Below are 17,203 nucleotides of genomic sequence, written 5' to 3' on the forward strand. Positions count from 1 at the left end.
TGTAATACTAATACTCAGGAATATAATACTGATTTTCTCAGAGGATGTGTCGTTGACTCTAGTTGGATGTGGTATTGATACTCTATTCCATTCATTTTATTTTATCAGGAAAACCTAAATAAGATCAAAATGTCTTTGACAAGTAGGATCTGATACACTCTCAGAAAAAAAGGTACCATTCAGTACCGAGAAAGGTACAATCGCTTGTCACTGTGGCAGTACCCCTTGAAGGTACAGAACTGTACCTTTACCAGAAAAAAATATACCATTCAGTACCTAGATCATCACTTGTCACTAGTACCTTTAGAAGTACAGTTTTGTACTTGTACAGAATTTGTACCCTTGTGTACCTTTATTTCTGAGAGTGTATCAAATACATATACAATATGTAATTTTCATGTCATGTTGAGATTTTCTTGTTGATTGCTCCTCATTGCAAGAAGGTCATTCTACTGATGCTCTAAGATCGTCCAGACTATTGTTTAGGTCCACATGTGTATTGGGAGATAATAAATGTGTATTTCTCAGTCGATTTCTTGAGCAAGTGTGAATCGAACAGAGCTCTTGTTCATTGCAAATTCCTTGATTTCCATTTGCCGGCATTTTCTTTCAATTTTCTCAAGACATCATTTTGACCAGTCAAAACAGAATTACAAATATCTTCAATTATAATTTGGTATGTGTGAATGATGATATCTGTGATGTCATTATAGATTATAGATGATTTTGACTAGTCAAAATGTATTCGCAAATATCTGGAATTATCCTTCTTACCAATCAGATTCTTACTGCAGATATCTTGATTTATCATTCGGACTGGTCTCATTGTAATTATGACTTATCGAAATGCATTTGTAGATAGTATAAAATGTAATTATGGATAGTCCTGTTCCAAATACCTTATGTTTCTGTTTCTACATTAAAATGGAATCAAGATGCAAGGAACAGAAAGAACTATAGAGCTTTTAATTGTTCGTACATAGAAACAGACAACACATTATACAGTTACATCATATCATACAGACTATACTAATTTACTTCAGTCTCACAGACACTGAAAGTCAGAGGTGTCCAATTCGATCAACATTTCGTCCTTAACTGGCTAACAACTAAATTCCAATTATTTTTTATTAATTTCCCTAAACACAGTTTGGCAAGTCCAGAAATCGCTGAAATTACTTTGCCAAAGTTTTAATTTAGGACTTTTCATTTTAAGTCAAGGTGAAGGAAAAAATGAGATTTTATCTTGATCTTAGAAATTATGGTCACTCAATTCGTTTGCAGGGATCATAAAATATGTAACTGAGGGCTTGGCTTTTGAATAAAAATAATAATAATGACTTTTCAATAGTATATTTACAACAAAGTAATAAAAGGTAAACAGAATTTGTAAAAAAAAAAATTGAAGAGGGGCTTTTGCAGAATGGAGCTTTAGGTTGCTTTTTTTGCATTTACAATGTTGCAGGAAATCCAATTCATGCCATCCTGTAAAGCGAAATGAAAAATAATTAAAAAATGAGCCAATCAACCAAACATCTCACCAACCAAATATATTAACGACAATTTGTACTGTAACAAATTAACAATCAACAGTTTGCACTGTAAGGAAAGGTCAATTAGACAAATACACAGCTATACCAATAACATTATCTAAGAGGAAATCCAAGGAAAGAAAGAGAAATAAGAAAGGATATCTAAAGGGGTTAAGGGGGAGCCATGATGCAGTCTGAAGAGGTGGGCGCTTAGTCTGCATCCAGCAGAATACGGGCAGCATCTCTGCTGTTCTAACTGCATTCCTCATTCCACCTCTGGATGGGAGGGTGGGTGGGTGGGTTGTGGGGACAACAGATAGGAAGAGTGTCCTGGGGGGTGGGAGGGGGTGAGTGTGGTGCAGATTGAGAGGTTTGGTAGATGTGTAGAGCCTGATGACCCTTTGGAGGTATAATAGAGCGGTCCCTTTATCTGCCTGATTCACTAGCAGTAGCACCACAATTTCCAATTTGATGTGCCGATATAGGCAGCCAGCTGAGGAGGGAGATTAGAATGGGACAATTTCTGCGGTTTTGTTTTTGATCTCATTACAAAATTGCTACGCTGCGAGCAGGGTTCAAACCTGCGCGGGGAGACCCCATTGGATTTCAAGTCCAACGCCTTAACCACTCGGCCATCGCAGCTCATGCTATTCCCTGGATAATACAAGCTGGATATTCTTTTGTGGCATTTCAAAACCTGTGTGAAAAGTGTCACCAGAGAGACTGGCAACACACACCATACATGCGACAGACACGTGTAGATTGGGACTGTACTGTGACTGCATTCTTGGATAGTCTCAATATGTTACATTGAGAATGACCTGGCAATCTCTTTTTCTTTCTCAGCAAAAGACCAGAGACCCGGGATCTTTGCAAAGCTGCTTTTCCCTTTGTAAGAAGCGCTGTACAAACAAAATTGAATTGAACTGAACTGGGCATTCATTGCAACAAGGCTTCAGCAGTCAATGGAAGTGGAAGCTTTGGGACCTCTAGAGGTTATCTGTGGCATGGGTCCTTCTTTGAGCGACCAAATGATTGACATGTAATAATCTGATATCATGATACCATGTGGCCAGCTCCCAAAAAGAGTTTTCAGAATGCTATTTCCCCCCACAGACTAGACTTTTTGATTATTCCTGAGAAAAAGGGTCACAAGAATTACACAATTTGTTACTTTTTCATATTCCAAAATGTAAAAAATATACAGTATGCTTTACTAGGTAAAAGTATAAGAAGTGGCCCAATCATGTGGGATAGTAATGAAATGAAATATCATTCAAGAGGCTATTTATTTGTACTGAGGGAAAAAGTGTTATTTTCAGTTGTTTGGTTTTAGTTATATAACTGATATTTATGGCTTTTTAGTTATTATTTTTAGCTGTCATTGAACAGTAAAATTTAACTTGAAATTAGCCTTACTAAAATGGCCAAGATTAATGGACTGATGTGTTCAAATGGCTATGAACTTTGAAATAGAGATTTCAGGCTACCTCTTTCAGTGGAGGAAAATTCAGGAAATTCCTGCCTAACTGCTTGTGTTGCTGTAAGCCACATAATCATTTGTGTGTTAATAGTGCCTTTCCCAATGTTAACTGACTGCAGGTGAAGTGCGGGGAAGGAGAAGCACAGGTCCACTGAATTTCAAATTTCCATATTTCCAAAAAGGTGCCTGAACCTAGCACAATCCCAGTGACATCACTCAAACCGACAGGCATTACCAGCACAGAATGCTCATGTAAATTTTTAGGCTGCCACTGTTCTGACACAGAATATTCCCATTGCAAGCAGCGAGCAGCAAGCCCCTATATATAACTCATGCCATGGAGTCCCTAACACTGAGCAACAGCAATTCAAATAGCTGCGTTTTATTTTTATTTATATATGTGTATATATATATATATATATATATATATATATATATATATATATATATATATATAGTATTGTAATCCATGCTCAGTAATAAAAAGGAAAAAAGCCAAAACAACAACAACATAATAATAATAATAATAATAATAATAATAATAATAATAATGCCCACCTGCACGCCCTCCCCTGACAGTGCCGAGCAGGCCTGGATCTGCCATTTGCGGTCCCGGTACGTGTGCAGGTTCAGTCCCTCGGCAATCTCACTGGCCGGTGACGCCGTGGCGAGGTCCTGCTTATTGGCAAAGATGAGCACGGGCACGCCCTTCATGTTCTCCTCGTCAATCAGCTCCGAGAGCTCCTGTGATTGGTCAAACAGTGGGGAAAGAGCACTGAAATAAAACATGCTTTCTTGGAGAATCCTAGAAGAAGAAATGAATGCTGTGCCACTTAAGTGCCTTAATTTCATTAACAACGTTTTGACTTCAGGTCTACATCAGGGTGTATTTTTAATACAGTTGCTTGACTCTTGAAGCTTTAATCACTTGTTTGAACCAGAAAACCTTGCTCTTAAAACAACATGTTTGTTTTGAATCAGTGGAATTGATTGAGGTCACTAAATCAAGTACAAATTCTAAAGAAAGTAGAAATGGAAAATTCCAAGCCTGCTAAATTCAATGGAATTAATGAGCTGAGGTGATAAAACAAACACAAATATTTATCGAAAGAAACGAATTGTCACTGATGGGTATCTCTTACCAGCCCTGTCTCTTCAAAACGCTTTTTGTCAGCACTGTCTATGACGTAGATCTGAAAGGAAGAGCAATTTCATTTGGGTTTTCCTTTAGCACGCTGATGAACTGACAATTTTAACACATAGAAATTCAGCTGACTCACCAACAAATCAGTGTTCTCCAAGTATTTCTTCCAGAACATCCGGATCTTTCTCTGTCCCCCAATATCCCACACATTCAATTTCATACCATAGGAGGTCACACTTTTTATGTTGAAGCCCTGTAAGAGCAAGAAATAACAAATGAACTAATGATGAACTAAAATCAAAAAAAGAGGAGGAAGATGTTGCCAAACTGAAAAAAAATCTCGTAGTAAGTACTGTGCAGATATATTGGAAACGAACTGAATTTGAATTAATTTCCTGAATTGAATTGGACCTGGTACGCACTTTCTCAATATGACAACCTTGGTCTCCTCCTTAATGACACATTCATTGAAATTTTGTCCTACATTATGTTGTGACCTACACAATCCTATTTGGAAGTAACACATTTTATACCTGAATGTGGTCATTTTCTTTCTTGTGTCCCAATTTCCTTGTTTCCAAATCAACAGAGAATACTAAAATGCTCAGCAACTGATTTCACATTTTAAATCCTTCCCTATTTTTAGTTGTCTTGCTGGTACCTCCTGTTTCCCTGATCTTAGTGTGTTAAGTAATCTTCAACCCAGGGATTACAGTCCCTGCACTGAACTCACTATTATTAGTGCAGAACCCCACCCCTCCTTCCTAGGGAAATGATGAGTCTGAACTGAGTGGTGTGCATGTTAATACAGTGGTGACATAGCCTTGCACACAAATGCCTGTCATGTGATTTAAGGTTATATCGATTTTATAGAACATTTCTAGACTCAGACCTTATATACATGATTAAATTCACATTTTAATACAATGTTGGCATAGCCTTGTGTGAAAATTCCAGTCATGTGATTTAAGGTTATGTTGCATTTATAGAACATTTCTAGACAATGGTCATATACACAATTAGTTAATAAACAAGTAAATGCTTTATTAGAAATACATTAGATACTGATACAATGTTAAAACATTTCCAGATCCCAGTTGAATTTTCAATCAACCAGGTTAATAAACAAAATTAAATCATGTTGAAAAAAAATTATGTTCTGCAATATTGCTCAAAAATGTTTTTTCAGAAAAATGTTTCCTTTACAGGAAATTATTTTTATAATATGTGTAAGTGATAAGTTACAGGAAAATATTCATACTGAAAAGGTCTTTACATTTTTTTTAAATCCCTTTTTTCACTCAATTTAATTCAATTCATATTTAAACAAATTATAATACCTAATTTCAGTTGAGCTGCACTAGTGCAGTGCAGTTCCTATGATTCAAGTGCATATTATGTAAGGCAAGAGGATGTAGGTGAGGTGCAGGCAGGAAATGTAAATGAAATGGCAGTGGGTTTTACATTTTAATAATGATGTTGAGCCAGGATTACATTTTTCATTCACGCTTTTACACAGTACTTCGATTTCTTTTTATGGCTGGCAGTGTCATGATGACACATATGGTCGTTAATCTCAGTGACAGAAAAAACATGAAGTAATTTTGGTCTTGGAAAGGAAATACACAGTCCCACCATTGTGATTTAGAACATAAAGCCCTGAGACATGCTACAAAATATATCAAATGAGACACCCAGAGTTGTGTGCCTCTTTAGTATCAGGCCTTCAACTGCCCGGTCACAGGCAAAAAAAAAAGCAAAAAAAAGAGCTCTTGAACATGGCCTCCATAATGGCCCTTCAGGCTATGACCTTTGAACCTTTCAACTGGACTGTGATTGGCTGATAAAAAAAATCTGGCCATGTTGTCACTTCTTTGCTCATTAGATGCTCTCATTTATGGCACTTTACATTTTGTCTGTTCATTTACTGAAACATTATATTCTCTAAAACAAGGCTTAGGGACTTCTGCAAGAACACAACAACAGTGACTTGACCCACACACCCAGGACTGAACTTCAAAAATGCAATGTAATATTCTTTTGAGAAATATATTAGCTTTTATCATTGAAATGTTATTCTTTTTGTGATGGAAATTCTGCAAGAACATTCTATTTAGTTCTTCATTTTGGTCCTAGATCTTAGTTTTGCATTCCCACTGAAAACAGGGACTGAATCTGAAACAAGCATGATTCAATGACAGCAACGTGGGGGCAGTGTAACATGCTTACTGTTGGAACTGCTATCTCAGTGAATTAGCTATCATGAGAGTGATTCACTAAGTGAGCCAGTTAGTGAATAGCCAGTCACTCTCTTTCCTCTTTTTCCCCCATTTATCACAGAGCAAAACCTCTTTTTTCATGTTCTGAGTGTATGGACGCATCTGCTGTCTGTCCTGGCCCCTCGCTGGTGGAATGACCTCCCTGTGGCAGTCAGAACAGCAGAGAATCTGACTACCTTCAAAAGCAGACTAAAGACTCATCTCTTCAGGCTGCACCTCTCCCCACCCCTCCATAGCCTATAGTTTAGCTCAATGTACCTAGTTAGGCTAATACGATCATGTTAGTTTTTATTTGGCAGGATTGTTTTTATCTGATTCTGATTAGGCAAATGTGATTTCAGTGCTAGTTTGTAATTGGCAGGATTGTTTGTTTGCTGAACAGGTTACCCTACAGGGTTGGAGTCCTGATCTATGTGGTCACTTCTGGCACTACGATCTTTACTTCACTCTAGTGTGTTTCTTTTGCACCTCTGCACCTTGAACTAATGCACTTGTTGTACGTCGCTCTGGATAAGAGCGTCTGCTAAATGCCTGTAATGTAATGTAATATGGGACACTGTAATTTTATAAAGTTCCTTCTCCAATCACAACCAAAAAAAGAAAACAGCTAAGCAAAGGAACAAAAAAATTGGATTGTTCTACTTTTGCGAGCTGTTGTGACTTTATAATCCACACAAAGTGGCCCACTTATTTAAGCTTGTTGAAGCTTTGTGTGCACGTGCTGGTCTCTTTAATCATGGCTCTGGTAGCCAGATATGCTCTCTCTCTCTCTCTCTCTCTCTCTCTCTCTCTCTCTCGCTCTCTCTCTCTCTCTCTCTCTCTCTCTCTCTCTCTCTCTAAAAGCTTGTTTTGCTGACATGGTTGCCTTATTGGCTGGCATTATGACACAGTGGATTTGGCACACAGATAGCTACAAGTTCAAATCACAGGTGTGACTAAAGCTATTGCACCCTTTAACAAATATTCCGAAATGGAATCTTCATCCATTGCAAAACGGTATAAAAGGACAGCAAATGAAAATGTAAAAAATTCCCAGGGTAAATGCTAGTACATAATAACTGCTAATATATAATAAGTGCTATGATAGTATGGCATTACATTAGCGTTTGGACCTCACCTGTGTTGGCGTGATTGTGTTGACATCTTCCGAGGCAAGCCTCTTCAGGAGGGTTGTTTTGCCAGCATTGTCCAGGCCCAGAAGCACTATCCTTAATTCCCGTTCTGTAGTCCCCTTCAGCTTCTGAATGACTGAAAACAAACCCTGAGACAAACATAACAGGTCCGTTGATAAAGAGCTTTAGAAAAGGAGACCAGACCATTCACCCCACTGAAGCTTCTAACTTTTTTGACTGTTTAGAGCAAAGCGCGTCAAACTCAAGTCCTGGAGTTTTGCCGTGTCTGAGCGACTTACACAACATTTTCACATAGCATTTACATTGAATCCATTTATACAGCTGGATGCAATGTAAATGCTATGGATCTTTTCTCTCCACCACTGATACTGCTGACATGTATCAGAAAATATATCAACCACAGCCAGCATGCGTATGAGTGTACTGAAAAATAAGTAATATATTCCATATATGTATATAGAAATTATTTTTGCTGAGAATTCTATGTTTCACATCCACAAATTCATTTGTTGTGTTGTCGTTAAAATCCCTCTCACAGACAAATAAAAAAAAAGAAATGTTACATTAATTCACCCAGAGGATCAAACCCCTGTACAGTGACGCTGTCGATTATTATCAATTTATATCCATGTACACATTCTCTCTCTGGTATGAATAAGACATTTGGTGCCCATTCGCACAGCTCATTAATGTAATGAGATTAATGGGAACAAAGCAATCCCAGGCATTTACATCTGTACAATGTGCAAATATAACTGACAGAACAACACCTTCTGAAATAACTGCATGCTTTAAATACTTTTGCAAGCCCTCATTAGACCCTGAGAATTAACTTCTGAAAATGTAAAATGACAAATCTTTGGAGACATTTATAACGACAGTCACCCTTCTGTGCTGCCTAAAAGAAAGCTATTTCTCAGAAAATCAGGCTTTTCAGGGATGAAGATGTGAAACGGGCACTTAAATCCCATATCACATCTTCCCCCCTACGCCCCCCCCCCCTCCCCTGGCACATACCTTTTGAACCTCTCCCATTGTGAGCAGTGTTCTCTCAGAGGCAGAAAGAGAGACGTGGCTTCATTCTGCAGCGAGCCCCACAGGTGAGTTTGTTCTCCAGGACAGCCCCCCCTCCCTCCCCCTCCCACGGTGTAGGCTCCTCGCTCTTCTACTCCCCGGTGCCACCTGTCCCGAGCACCATGACGAACGCGGCGGGGTCCTGTCCCATGTCATCTCCTCTGGAGGATTAGGAGTCCACAATTAGCCTCCCTTCTTCCTTCCCCCTTCCCTCACCCCTCCCCCCCTCAAACCCCCCCCCCCCCCCCAAACCCCCCAAATGCTCCCCCCTGACCCGCTGCTGTCTTAAAGACTTACCTGGATTATCCCTTTGCCACCTGTCAGAGAGGGAACCACAGAAGCTGACTGACACCGTGCCACACACCCACAAAGATGAACTCCTTCACCTGCTCTGCTCTTCCTTTTAACTACTTTTCTTGAGATTCCCAGTGTACAGATCATTAACAGGGGGGGGGAAACAGCCTTGTGCACTAGTGTGCTTCTTCAATGCATGTCCTTGTTTTAAAAATCTCAAAATCTGCATTATTAATCAAAATCAATATCTATTTAAAGCGTACAACTTGTCATTAGAACATTCTTATTTTCTTCCCTCATTTTCACCCATGTGTCACAGTACAAAGGTACATTTTGTCTTCAGTTATAAAAACTCCAACTGATCAACAAAATTTTCCAACCGCCGTGAACAACATTAAGTGGTGTACCCTATCTGCTTGGAACATGCTAGGCTTGTCACTGCGGAACACAAACCTGAATTTTTATATCTATATTCAGTATTTCTTTCACATGTTATACATTGCCATTGTGGCATGTTAGGTATATAACCTGTAATGTCTTGTTGGGTATCTGGGCAGGCTAGTCTTGCATGGGGATTATGTTATTCAGACCCATCTGGTGACAGCAGCTGTCATTTGCGTGACCTGTGGCTGTTGCTGTCAGCTGCACAACTTTACTGCTAATGACCACGTCTTATCACCTCTCACCTGCACACTAACCACACCTTACCACCTCTCTCACCTGTACACTGACCACACCTTAGCACCTCTCTCACCTGTACACTGACCACACCTTATCACCTCTTTGACCTGAACACTGACCACAGCTTCTCACCCCTCTCACCTGCACGCTGACCACACCTTATCACCTCTCACACCTACACACTGACCACACCTTATCACCACTCTCACCTGTACACTGACCACACCTTATCACCCCACTCACCAGCACACTGACCACACTTTATCGCCTCTCTGACTTCCACACTGACCACACCTTACTACTTCCCTCACCTGCACACTGACCAGGTGGGGAGGGTGTGAGCAGCCTGTCATAATCACCAGTATTTCTGTGTCAAAGGCATGCTTGTCTACTTGGTCAGTGTTGTCAGTAGCTGGGTTTACATGGAGCCTAATATTCCGATTAAAATTGGTTTAAAAGCCCAAGCAGAATGAAGATGCTCCATCTAAACACCTTAATCAGAATAAACAGGCCCAAACCAATTGAAATTTCAATCGGTTGCAGAGGGGTAGTTTAAACCTTTTCATAAACCGATCAAAAGAAAAATTGTACCATGTAAACGATGAAACTGATTATTTTCTGGCTGCGTTCTTTCAGCGCATGCCCACCGTCTTGACGTAAATGCATGGTGACGTACGTTTGTCTCTACTGAATCAAACACGTGATGTATTCATCACTTTTGCGCATGTCATACAGCTGTTCCGATTGAATGCGTCGGCGCATGTAAACACCAGACTGTATTAGATCACATCCCATGTAAACAGTTGACCCGAAATCTTCAATCGGAATGATTTCAATCAGAATGAAAAAAAGTACACATGTAACCGCAGCTACTGAAAGTGGAAAATACACATAAGAAATGTGTGTTTGTAGCTAAGACCACATGGTGGCAGTAGTGTGCAACTTGTCACTGAGCACTTGTTTACATACCAGTCCTGATATATCTTGCCTCTCACAACTCACATTCACACAATATAGTATGGCACGTGGTCAAAAGGGGCAGAGCTTAGATAGGAGAAACATGGCCGTACAGTGATGGAACTGGAAGCTTTTTTGCAACGACAGTGATGGTTTCATTTATTAATTGCATTATTTTTTCATGGTTTACCTGTTTTTTGCAAAGTGATAAGGTATCTGGAGTAGAATATTATGCTGTGAACAGCTGAATGTCCTACTGCGATTATAATGTTGATGTCACAATCACTACTGGTAATTGAAATCAATGCAATTCTAGAACACTGACTTTTTACATTTTTTAATAATGTTCCAAAAACCTCCTCTTCTAAGGGTTCATTCCTGACAATCCTGCCCTGGTGGTTTAGAACACATGCCTGCAAACTGCACGCAAGGTTAAGCTCCCTCGGCCAGAGGCGCAAGGCAATTTCCCATTCAAAACATCCAGTATCCCCTGCTGCACCTACACAGGCATGTCAAAGGATTGAGATGAAGTTAAGGACCATTTGCTAAGATTAGATCAAAATGCATGCATGTCTTTCAAATATCAAACAAATCCCAAAAACAAAACAAGAAAAAAAAACTATTTTCGTTTCCCTCTGTCTGACAGAACATATGAGGCTCAGCTGACATCAGTCCCGGAAGCCCTGCAGTCAGTGCACTGCTCGTATCTGCCTCCAGTACTATTTTTACATCCGCAGCCCTGTCTGTGACAAACACAGCCATTTGAAAGCATGGCTTTCAACACAAATCTGAAGTGGGGAGTAAATAACTTTGAATTTACAGTTCCCTGACTTCCAGACAGCTCAAGGGCTTCATAAATTTAACTCACCATCTTGCTGTTTATATCAGAGGAGAAGCTTTTTCAAGTCTTTCCGCTAAGCTCTGTTGACACAGAAATTGAATTTCAGTAATAATGATCCTGCTCTTGATGTAGCAATTAAATGAGGTTATTGATTTATAATAAAATTGGATTAAAATTAGGATTGGATTAAAACAACTTTGGTTTATTTATTTTTTAAATTGTTAAAGGGCCAATGACATGCAGTTTTCAAACAGGTAAAAAAAAAATCAAAATTATTTTAAACCTATCACTGCAATTTGTTTACTTCATTGATCACACAGATCCTTATGAGATCCTGTAAATCCACTCATCCATTTTGTCTTAATAGAAATAAATGTAGTTTCATGAATAGGAAATTGCTAAGTCTGAATTTCTTGGGGACATTATTGACTGGCACCCCGTGGCAGACAGGCCATACAGCAGCAATAAACACAGAGCTCCACAAATTCTTAGCAGACTAAATCTTAAACCATCATCTTATCAATTCTCACAACCCTTCAAAAAAGGGGTGGGAGCAGTTACATAGCGGAATATGAATATGTTTTAATTGTTATTTTTGTAAAGTATTGGCTTGGGACATTAAATATTTACGTCACCTCATTTGTGCTAAAGGAAAGGCACATTGACTTTGCCTTGAAGGCAAAGTGGCATTCCGTTCTTAAAAAAAACACTTTGGCAAGTCTCTGGCTGCTGCACCTCCATTAATGCTGAATGGCTTTCTAATGGGGCCTACTGAGAGTTAGAGACTCTCTAACTCTCTGTTCTGTTCATCAGTGGGAGATAAAACCGCAGGACAAACAAACATTTGGCTCTTAGACGGATTTGAAAACATGGGCGATGGCACAAATGAATAACCCTCGAATATTGCAGAGCTGCATTGGAGGTGCAATTTCCTCACTAATGAACAATCAATGCTGCTCTGAAAGAAAATTTAATAACTAAAAGTAATTTGCAACCAAAGTTTATCTCAAGAACAAAAATTAAAAAAAAAACATTAAAAAAATTCCTCCTTGCTTTGACTCACGTTAATGGTGAGCACTTCCTCTTAATGGGGAGCCATCTGTATCTTAGCAACTGACCACCTTCCAACCAAAGTACTGTAGGGAGACTTTTCATGAGAATAGATGTGCTTGAGGGAGTTCAGAACATTATTTATCAGTAAATCAGCCATCCACGTTTCATTCATTTGATATAGCACTTTGGGGTAAAGCAAACACTTCAGAGAGTAAAGCATTGTTTTAAATTATAGCTAAGCTCGTAAGTTATGAGCCTAGAGAAAGAGGCTAGCCATAGCGCTTTGGCAACAGAAATGAAATTACTTGTGTGATGCAAGCAGAAGCAACGAGATGTCCAAGTCAGACAACTTAATGAGACCCCTCAGCACCTCACTTCCTCTTTTGAGTTTGCATGTTTGTGCAGATCCAGGGTAAAGTCTTTAAGAGGGTACGGGAGCAGTGTAGATGTTGTTCCACAAATTGATGGCCATAGCCATCTGCACAACACCAAGGGGCTGACAGGACTAGGCTGAAAATTAAAGCTTTCATATGTAAATAGACATATATACTACATGGTCAAAAGAATGTGGACACCCCGTCTAATTACTAGGTTTGGCTACTTCAGCCACACCCTTGGCTAACAGGTGCATTAAATAAAGCATACAGCCATGCAATCTCCATAGACAAACATTGGCAGCAGAATGGGTTGTATTGAATAGCTCAGCGATTTTCTACGTGGCACTGTTATATTTTACCATGCTATAGCTTCCCCGGTCAACTGTATAGTAAGTGCTGTTATAGTGAAGTGGAAACATCTAGGAGCAACAACAGCTCAGCCGTGAAGCGGTAGGCCATACAGGCTCACAGAATGGGATCGTAATGTATGCAAAAATCGTTTGGATCAGTTGGAGTTTTTCTGTCCGTGGCTGCAACATTCACTATCGAATTCCAAACTGCCTCTGGAGGTAATGTCAGCACAAGAACTGTTTGTCAGGAGCTTGATGAAATGGGTTCCCATGGCCAAGCAGCCGCACACAAGCCTAAGATCACCATACGCAATGGCTAGTGTCAACTGGATTGGTGTAAAGCACATCACTGCTTCTCATCCACTTGTTACGGGAGTGCCGCAGGGATCTGTACTGGGTCCTCTGCTGTTCTCCTTATACACCAGATCTCTTGGTTCAGTCATTAATTCACATGGTTTTTCCTATCATTGTTATGCAGATGACACACAACTCTTCTTTTCTTTCCCCCCTTCGGCCACACAGGTCAATGATAAGATCTCTTCCTGCCTGGCTGACACTCCACCTGGATGGCCAGCCACCATCTGAAGCTCAACCTCACCAAAACTGTGCTGCTCTTCTTCCCGTACAAGACCTCCTTGCTTCGTGAACTCTCAATCACGGTTGATGGCACCACAGTGACTGCCTCTCACTCTGCCAAGAGCTTGGGGGCGGTCCTGGATGACCAACTGGACCTCAAGGAGCACATCAAGGCAACATCAAGGTCCTGCAGATTCCTCCTATACAACATCAGGAGGATTCGACCATACCTGACGATGCACTCCACCCAGCTGCTCGTCCAGGCTACGGTGACCTCTCGCCTTGATTACTGCAACTCTCTCCTTGCAAACCTGCCAGCTTGTGCCATACAGCCACTACAGATGATTCAGAATGCCGCTGCCCGGCTCATCTACAACCTCCCCAAATTCTCCCACGTCACTCCTCTGCTGCGATCACTTCACTGGCTACCGGTCGCTGCCAGGATCCGATTCAAAGCCCTGACCCTTGCCTACACTGCCACCAACAGGACAGCCCCCATCTACTTGCAGGACATGACTCAATTCTATGTGCCTGCTCGACCACTCCGCTCTGCGGCAGCAGGGCGTCTTGTAACCCCTCCCACCCGCCCAAAGGGATCACAGAGCTTCTCCACCCTAGCTCCCCAGTGGTGGAACGAACTCCCCGTCCCTCTCCGAACCTCCCCCTCACTATCCATCTTCCGCCGTGGCCTGAAGACTCATCTCTTCAGACTATACCTAGAATAATCACCACCATGCTGCGTGTATATATATATTTAAAAAAAAAACAAAAAAAAAAAACAAACCCTTTTTCCTGTCACTTGTTACATGTTGCCCCATCCCTGCACTTCTTGGTAAATTGTATTTGTCCTAATACTGTAGCTTATTCTTCTGCCTAGTTTGGCTTTGCAGATGTTAGACCAGGATAGTGTTCATTGTTCTCGGCTAGAAATAGCTGTACAAAATAAGTAATTGTACCTTACTGAACCCGTGTTCAGCAGTTGTCTACGATCATGAAAATGCACTTCTTGTACGTCGCTTTGGATAAAAGCGTCTGCCAAATGAATGTAATGAACATCACCATTGGACTCTGGAGCAGTGGATACATGTTCTCTGGAGTGATGAATCACGCTTCACTATCTGGCAGTCTGAAAGACAAATCTGGGTTTGGCGAATGCCAGGAGAACGCTACCTGCCCAAATGCATAATGCCAACTGTGAAACTTGGTGGAGGAGGAATAATGGTCTGGGGCTGTTTTTCATGGTTTGGGCTAGGCCCCTTAGTTTCAGTGGAGGGCAATCTTAGTGTTACAGCATACAAGAACTTTCAAGAGAATTGTGTGCTTCCAACAGTTTTAGAAAGGCCGTTTCCTGTTTCAGCATGACAAAAAAAAAAAGAAAAAAAGTGAAGTCCATAAAGAAATGGCTTGCTGAGTTTGGCGTGGATAATCTTGACTGACCTGCATAGAGCCCTGACCTCAATCCCATCAAAAATCTTTGAGATGAACTGGAACAGCGACTGCGAGCCAGGCCTTACCGCCCGACATAAATGTCCGACATCACTAATGGTCTTGTGGCTGAATGGAAGGGAATCCCTGCAGCCAAGTTACAAAATCTAGTGGAAAGCCTTCCCAGGAGAGTGGGTGCTGTTATAGCAGCAAAGTGGGGACCAACTCCATATTAATGCCCACGGTTTTGGAACGAAATGTTCAACAAGCCTCAATGGGTGTGATGTTCGGGTGTCCACACACATTTGGCCATGCAGTGTATATTAAGCTTTTATAAATATCATAGAACATCTTAGCTGCTAATAGACCGGAGTGCTGTGACTGAGTCATCCTCAGAATTAGTTTTTTCACAGAACTGAGTCCGCTGTCAGATCGTTGGAGACTTCTCGAGTGATTACCTGTGAGTCACATTTTGCTGACGCACATGCTCTCCCCTGTAAGAGCTGCTCTCACTTTTAACGTGACCTGCGATGCACCAATTCTTTGTCCTCTTGCTTTCCACCCCAGCTTTGCTAAGCTAGGTGAGTCACAAGAAACTCTTTTGAAAAGAAAAAAACAAAAACAAAAACAAAAAAAAAAACACCTACGACTTGATTTGAATACCACACTCTTAACTACAAAAGGATGCACTGCTATAAGAGCCACGGTTGTTGAAAACCATGTAAACTAGTCTCCTTTTGATGTACTGTCAACCTTTGAAATCATTTAAGCATTCAAACCTTTCATGGGCAGGAGGGTTCAAATAAACAACTGCCTAATAAAGGGTTCACAACTGAAGGAGTTTGCGGTTTGTTTAACTTGCCTTTTAGACAGACACATGAATTCACTTTCCTAGTTGCATTACCCTATTTACTATATACATACCTTTGACTGTGTCACTTGTAATGAGCATTGAGCTGGAAAAGGAAAATTTCAATTTTATTTTATATTTAATGGACAATAAAGTTTTCTATTCTATTCTATTCTATTCTATTCTATTCTATTCTATATATACAGTATATATATGTATATATATATATATATATATATATGCTTTATATGTAGCCATACTGTAGATAGTATGTAACTAAGTATAATTGTCATATATTGGTTTTTTCTCAGAGTGCATCACATGGCATGGACTGGGAAGAACAGTGATATTTACCTCGAATGAATAACTTTGAGAGACTGCGTAAGGAACAATCTCTGTAGACAGAGAAAATCCAACATTGAGCTATTTTTTGTGTGATTCTTCTATTGAGAGGACACAAAAGCATAAACATATATTTTTTTAAAAAGCATGTTTTTCAGTGAACAAAAATGGATAATTTCCTTCTTTATGCCAGGAAACAAGTCTAATTATCCTTTAATTATGCTCTTACTCTATTATCCTACATTCTTTGTGACATTTCACTTACAGCTGGCTCAGATTTTGTTATTGAGAATGCAGAGCTGTTGCTTTTCTACTCACATTTGTGAGTGACAGACAAGTTCTCATTATGTTGTGCCTTATGATGGTGTGTCTTTCAGATGCAATTAGCCATACCAATAAATGATTCAAATTTGCATTTTACAATTTGCATTTAAGTTATGTTGCAGACATCTTTAGTCATACAGACTTACAATAGTGTATTTAACACAGTGAACAAACTAGAGATTACAATAATTACACAAATGTTCACACCTCGAGACCTGGGCTTTGAATTAAAAGTAGACAAGAGTTCATTTTTATATTTTATATAGAAACGCTGGGGGGTCGCCTGAATATAAAGGTTCTCAGACATTTGCAGAAGGCAGCCAGTGAATCAGCCTTCCTGTCTGACTGGGGGAGGTCAAAACACCATCAGGGGAGGAGGGCAGAGAAAGGGCCAAGACGGCTGCTGGGTGTTCAAAGAGATGAGACAGCCAGCCGGCGAGAGGAGGCCAAAGCGAGAATTCTGATTGGCGTGTACAGTATGATGTAAC

General features: G+C 40.2%; 1 protein-coding gene and 1 non-coding gene across 2 annotated transcripts; both read right to left on the bottom strand.

Moving 5' to 3' along the window:
* Positions 1–943: 943 nt before the first annotated feature.
* On the bottom strand, positions 944–8,683 carry LOC118236326 (ADP-ribosylation factor-like protein 3). Its single transcript, XM_035434596.1, has 6 exons — positions 8,589–8,683; positions 7,556–7,699; positions 4,296–4,412; positions 4,158–4,208; positions 3,574–3,759; positions 944–1,485 (listed from the first exon to the last, which is right to left on the bottom strand). The coding sequence occupies exons 1-6, from the start codon at positions 8,604–8,606 to the stop codon at positions 1,432–1,434; spliced, it is 570 nt and encodes a 189-aa protein (XP_035290487.1). The 5' UTR covers positions 8,607–8,683; the 3' UTR covers positions 944–1,431.
* On the bottom strand, positions 2,093–2,174 carry trnas-uga. Its single transcript has one exon. It is a non-coding gene; the product is annotated as a tRNA-Ser (tRNA).
* Positions 8,684–17,203: the final 8,520 nt, after the last annotated feature.

Source organism: Anguilla anguilla, chromosome 9 (assembly GCF_013347855.1).
Source record: "Anguilla anguilla isolate fAngAng1 chromosome 9, fAngAng1.pri, whole genome shotgun sequence".
In the NCBI taxonomy this organism is placed as follows: Eukaryota; Metazoa; Chordata; class Actinopteri; order Anguilliformes; family Anguillidae; genus Anguilla; species Anguilla anguilla.

Bases quoted from the DNA above. Each gene is read 5' to 3' on its own strand.
- LOC118236326 (XM_035434596.1), bottom strand. The intron at 3,760-4,157 runs GTAAGAGATACC...GACCAATCACAG, and splicing joins GTTTTGAAGAGACAGGGCTG to GAGCTCTCGGAGCTGATTGA. The intron at 1,486-3,573 runs GTGGGCATTATT...TTCGCTTTACAG, and splicing joins TGTCAGGGGAGGGCGTGCAG to GATGGCATGAATTGGATTTC.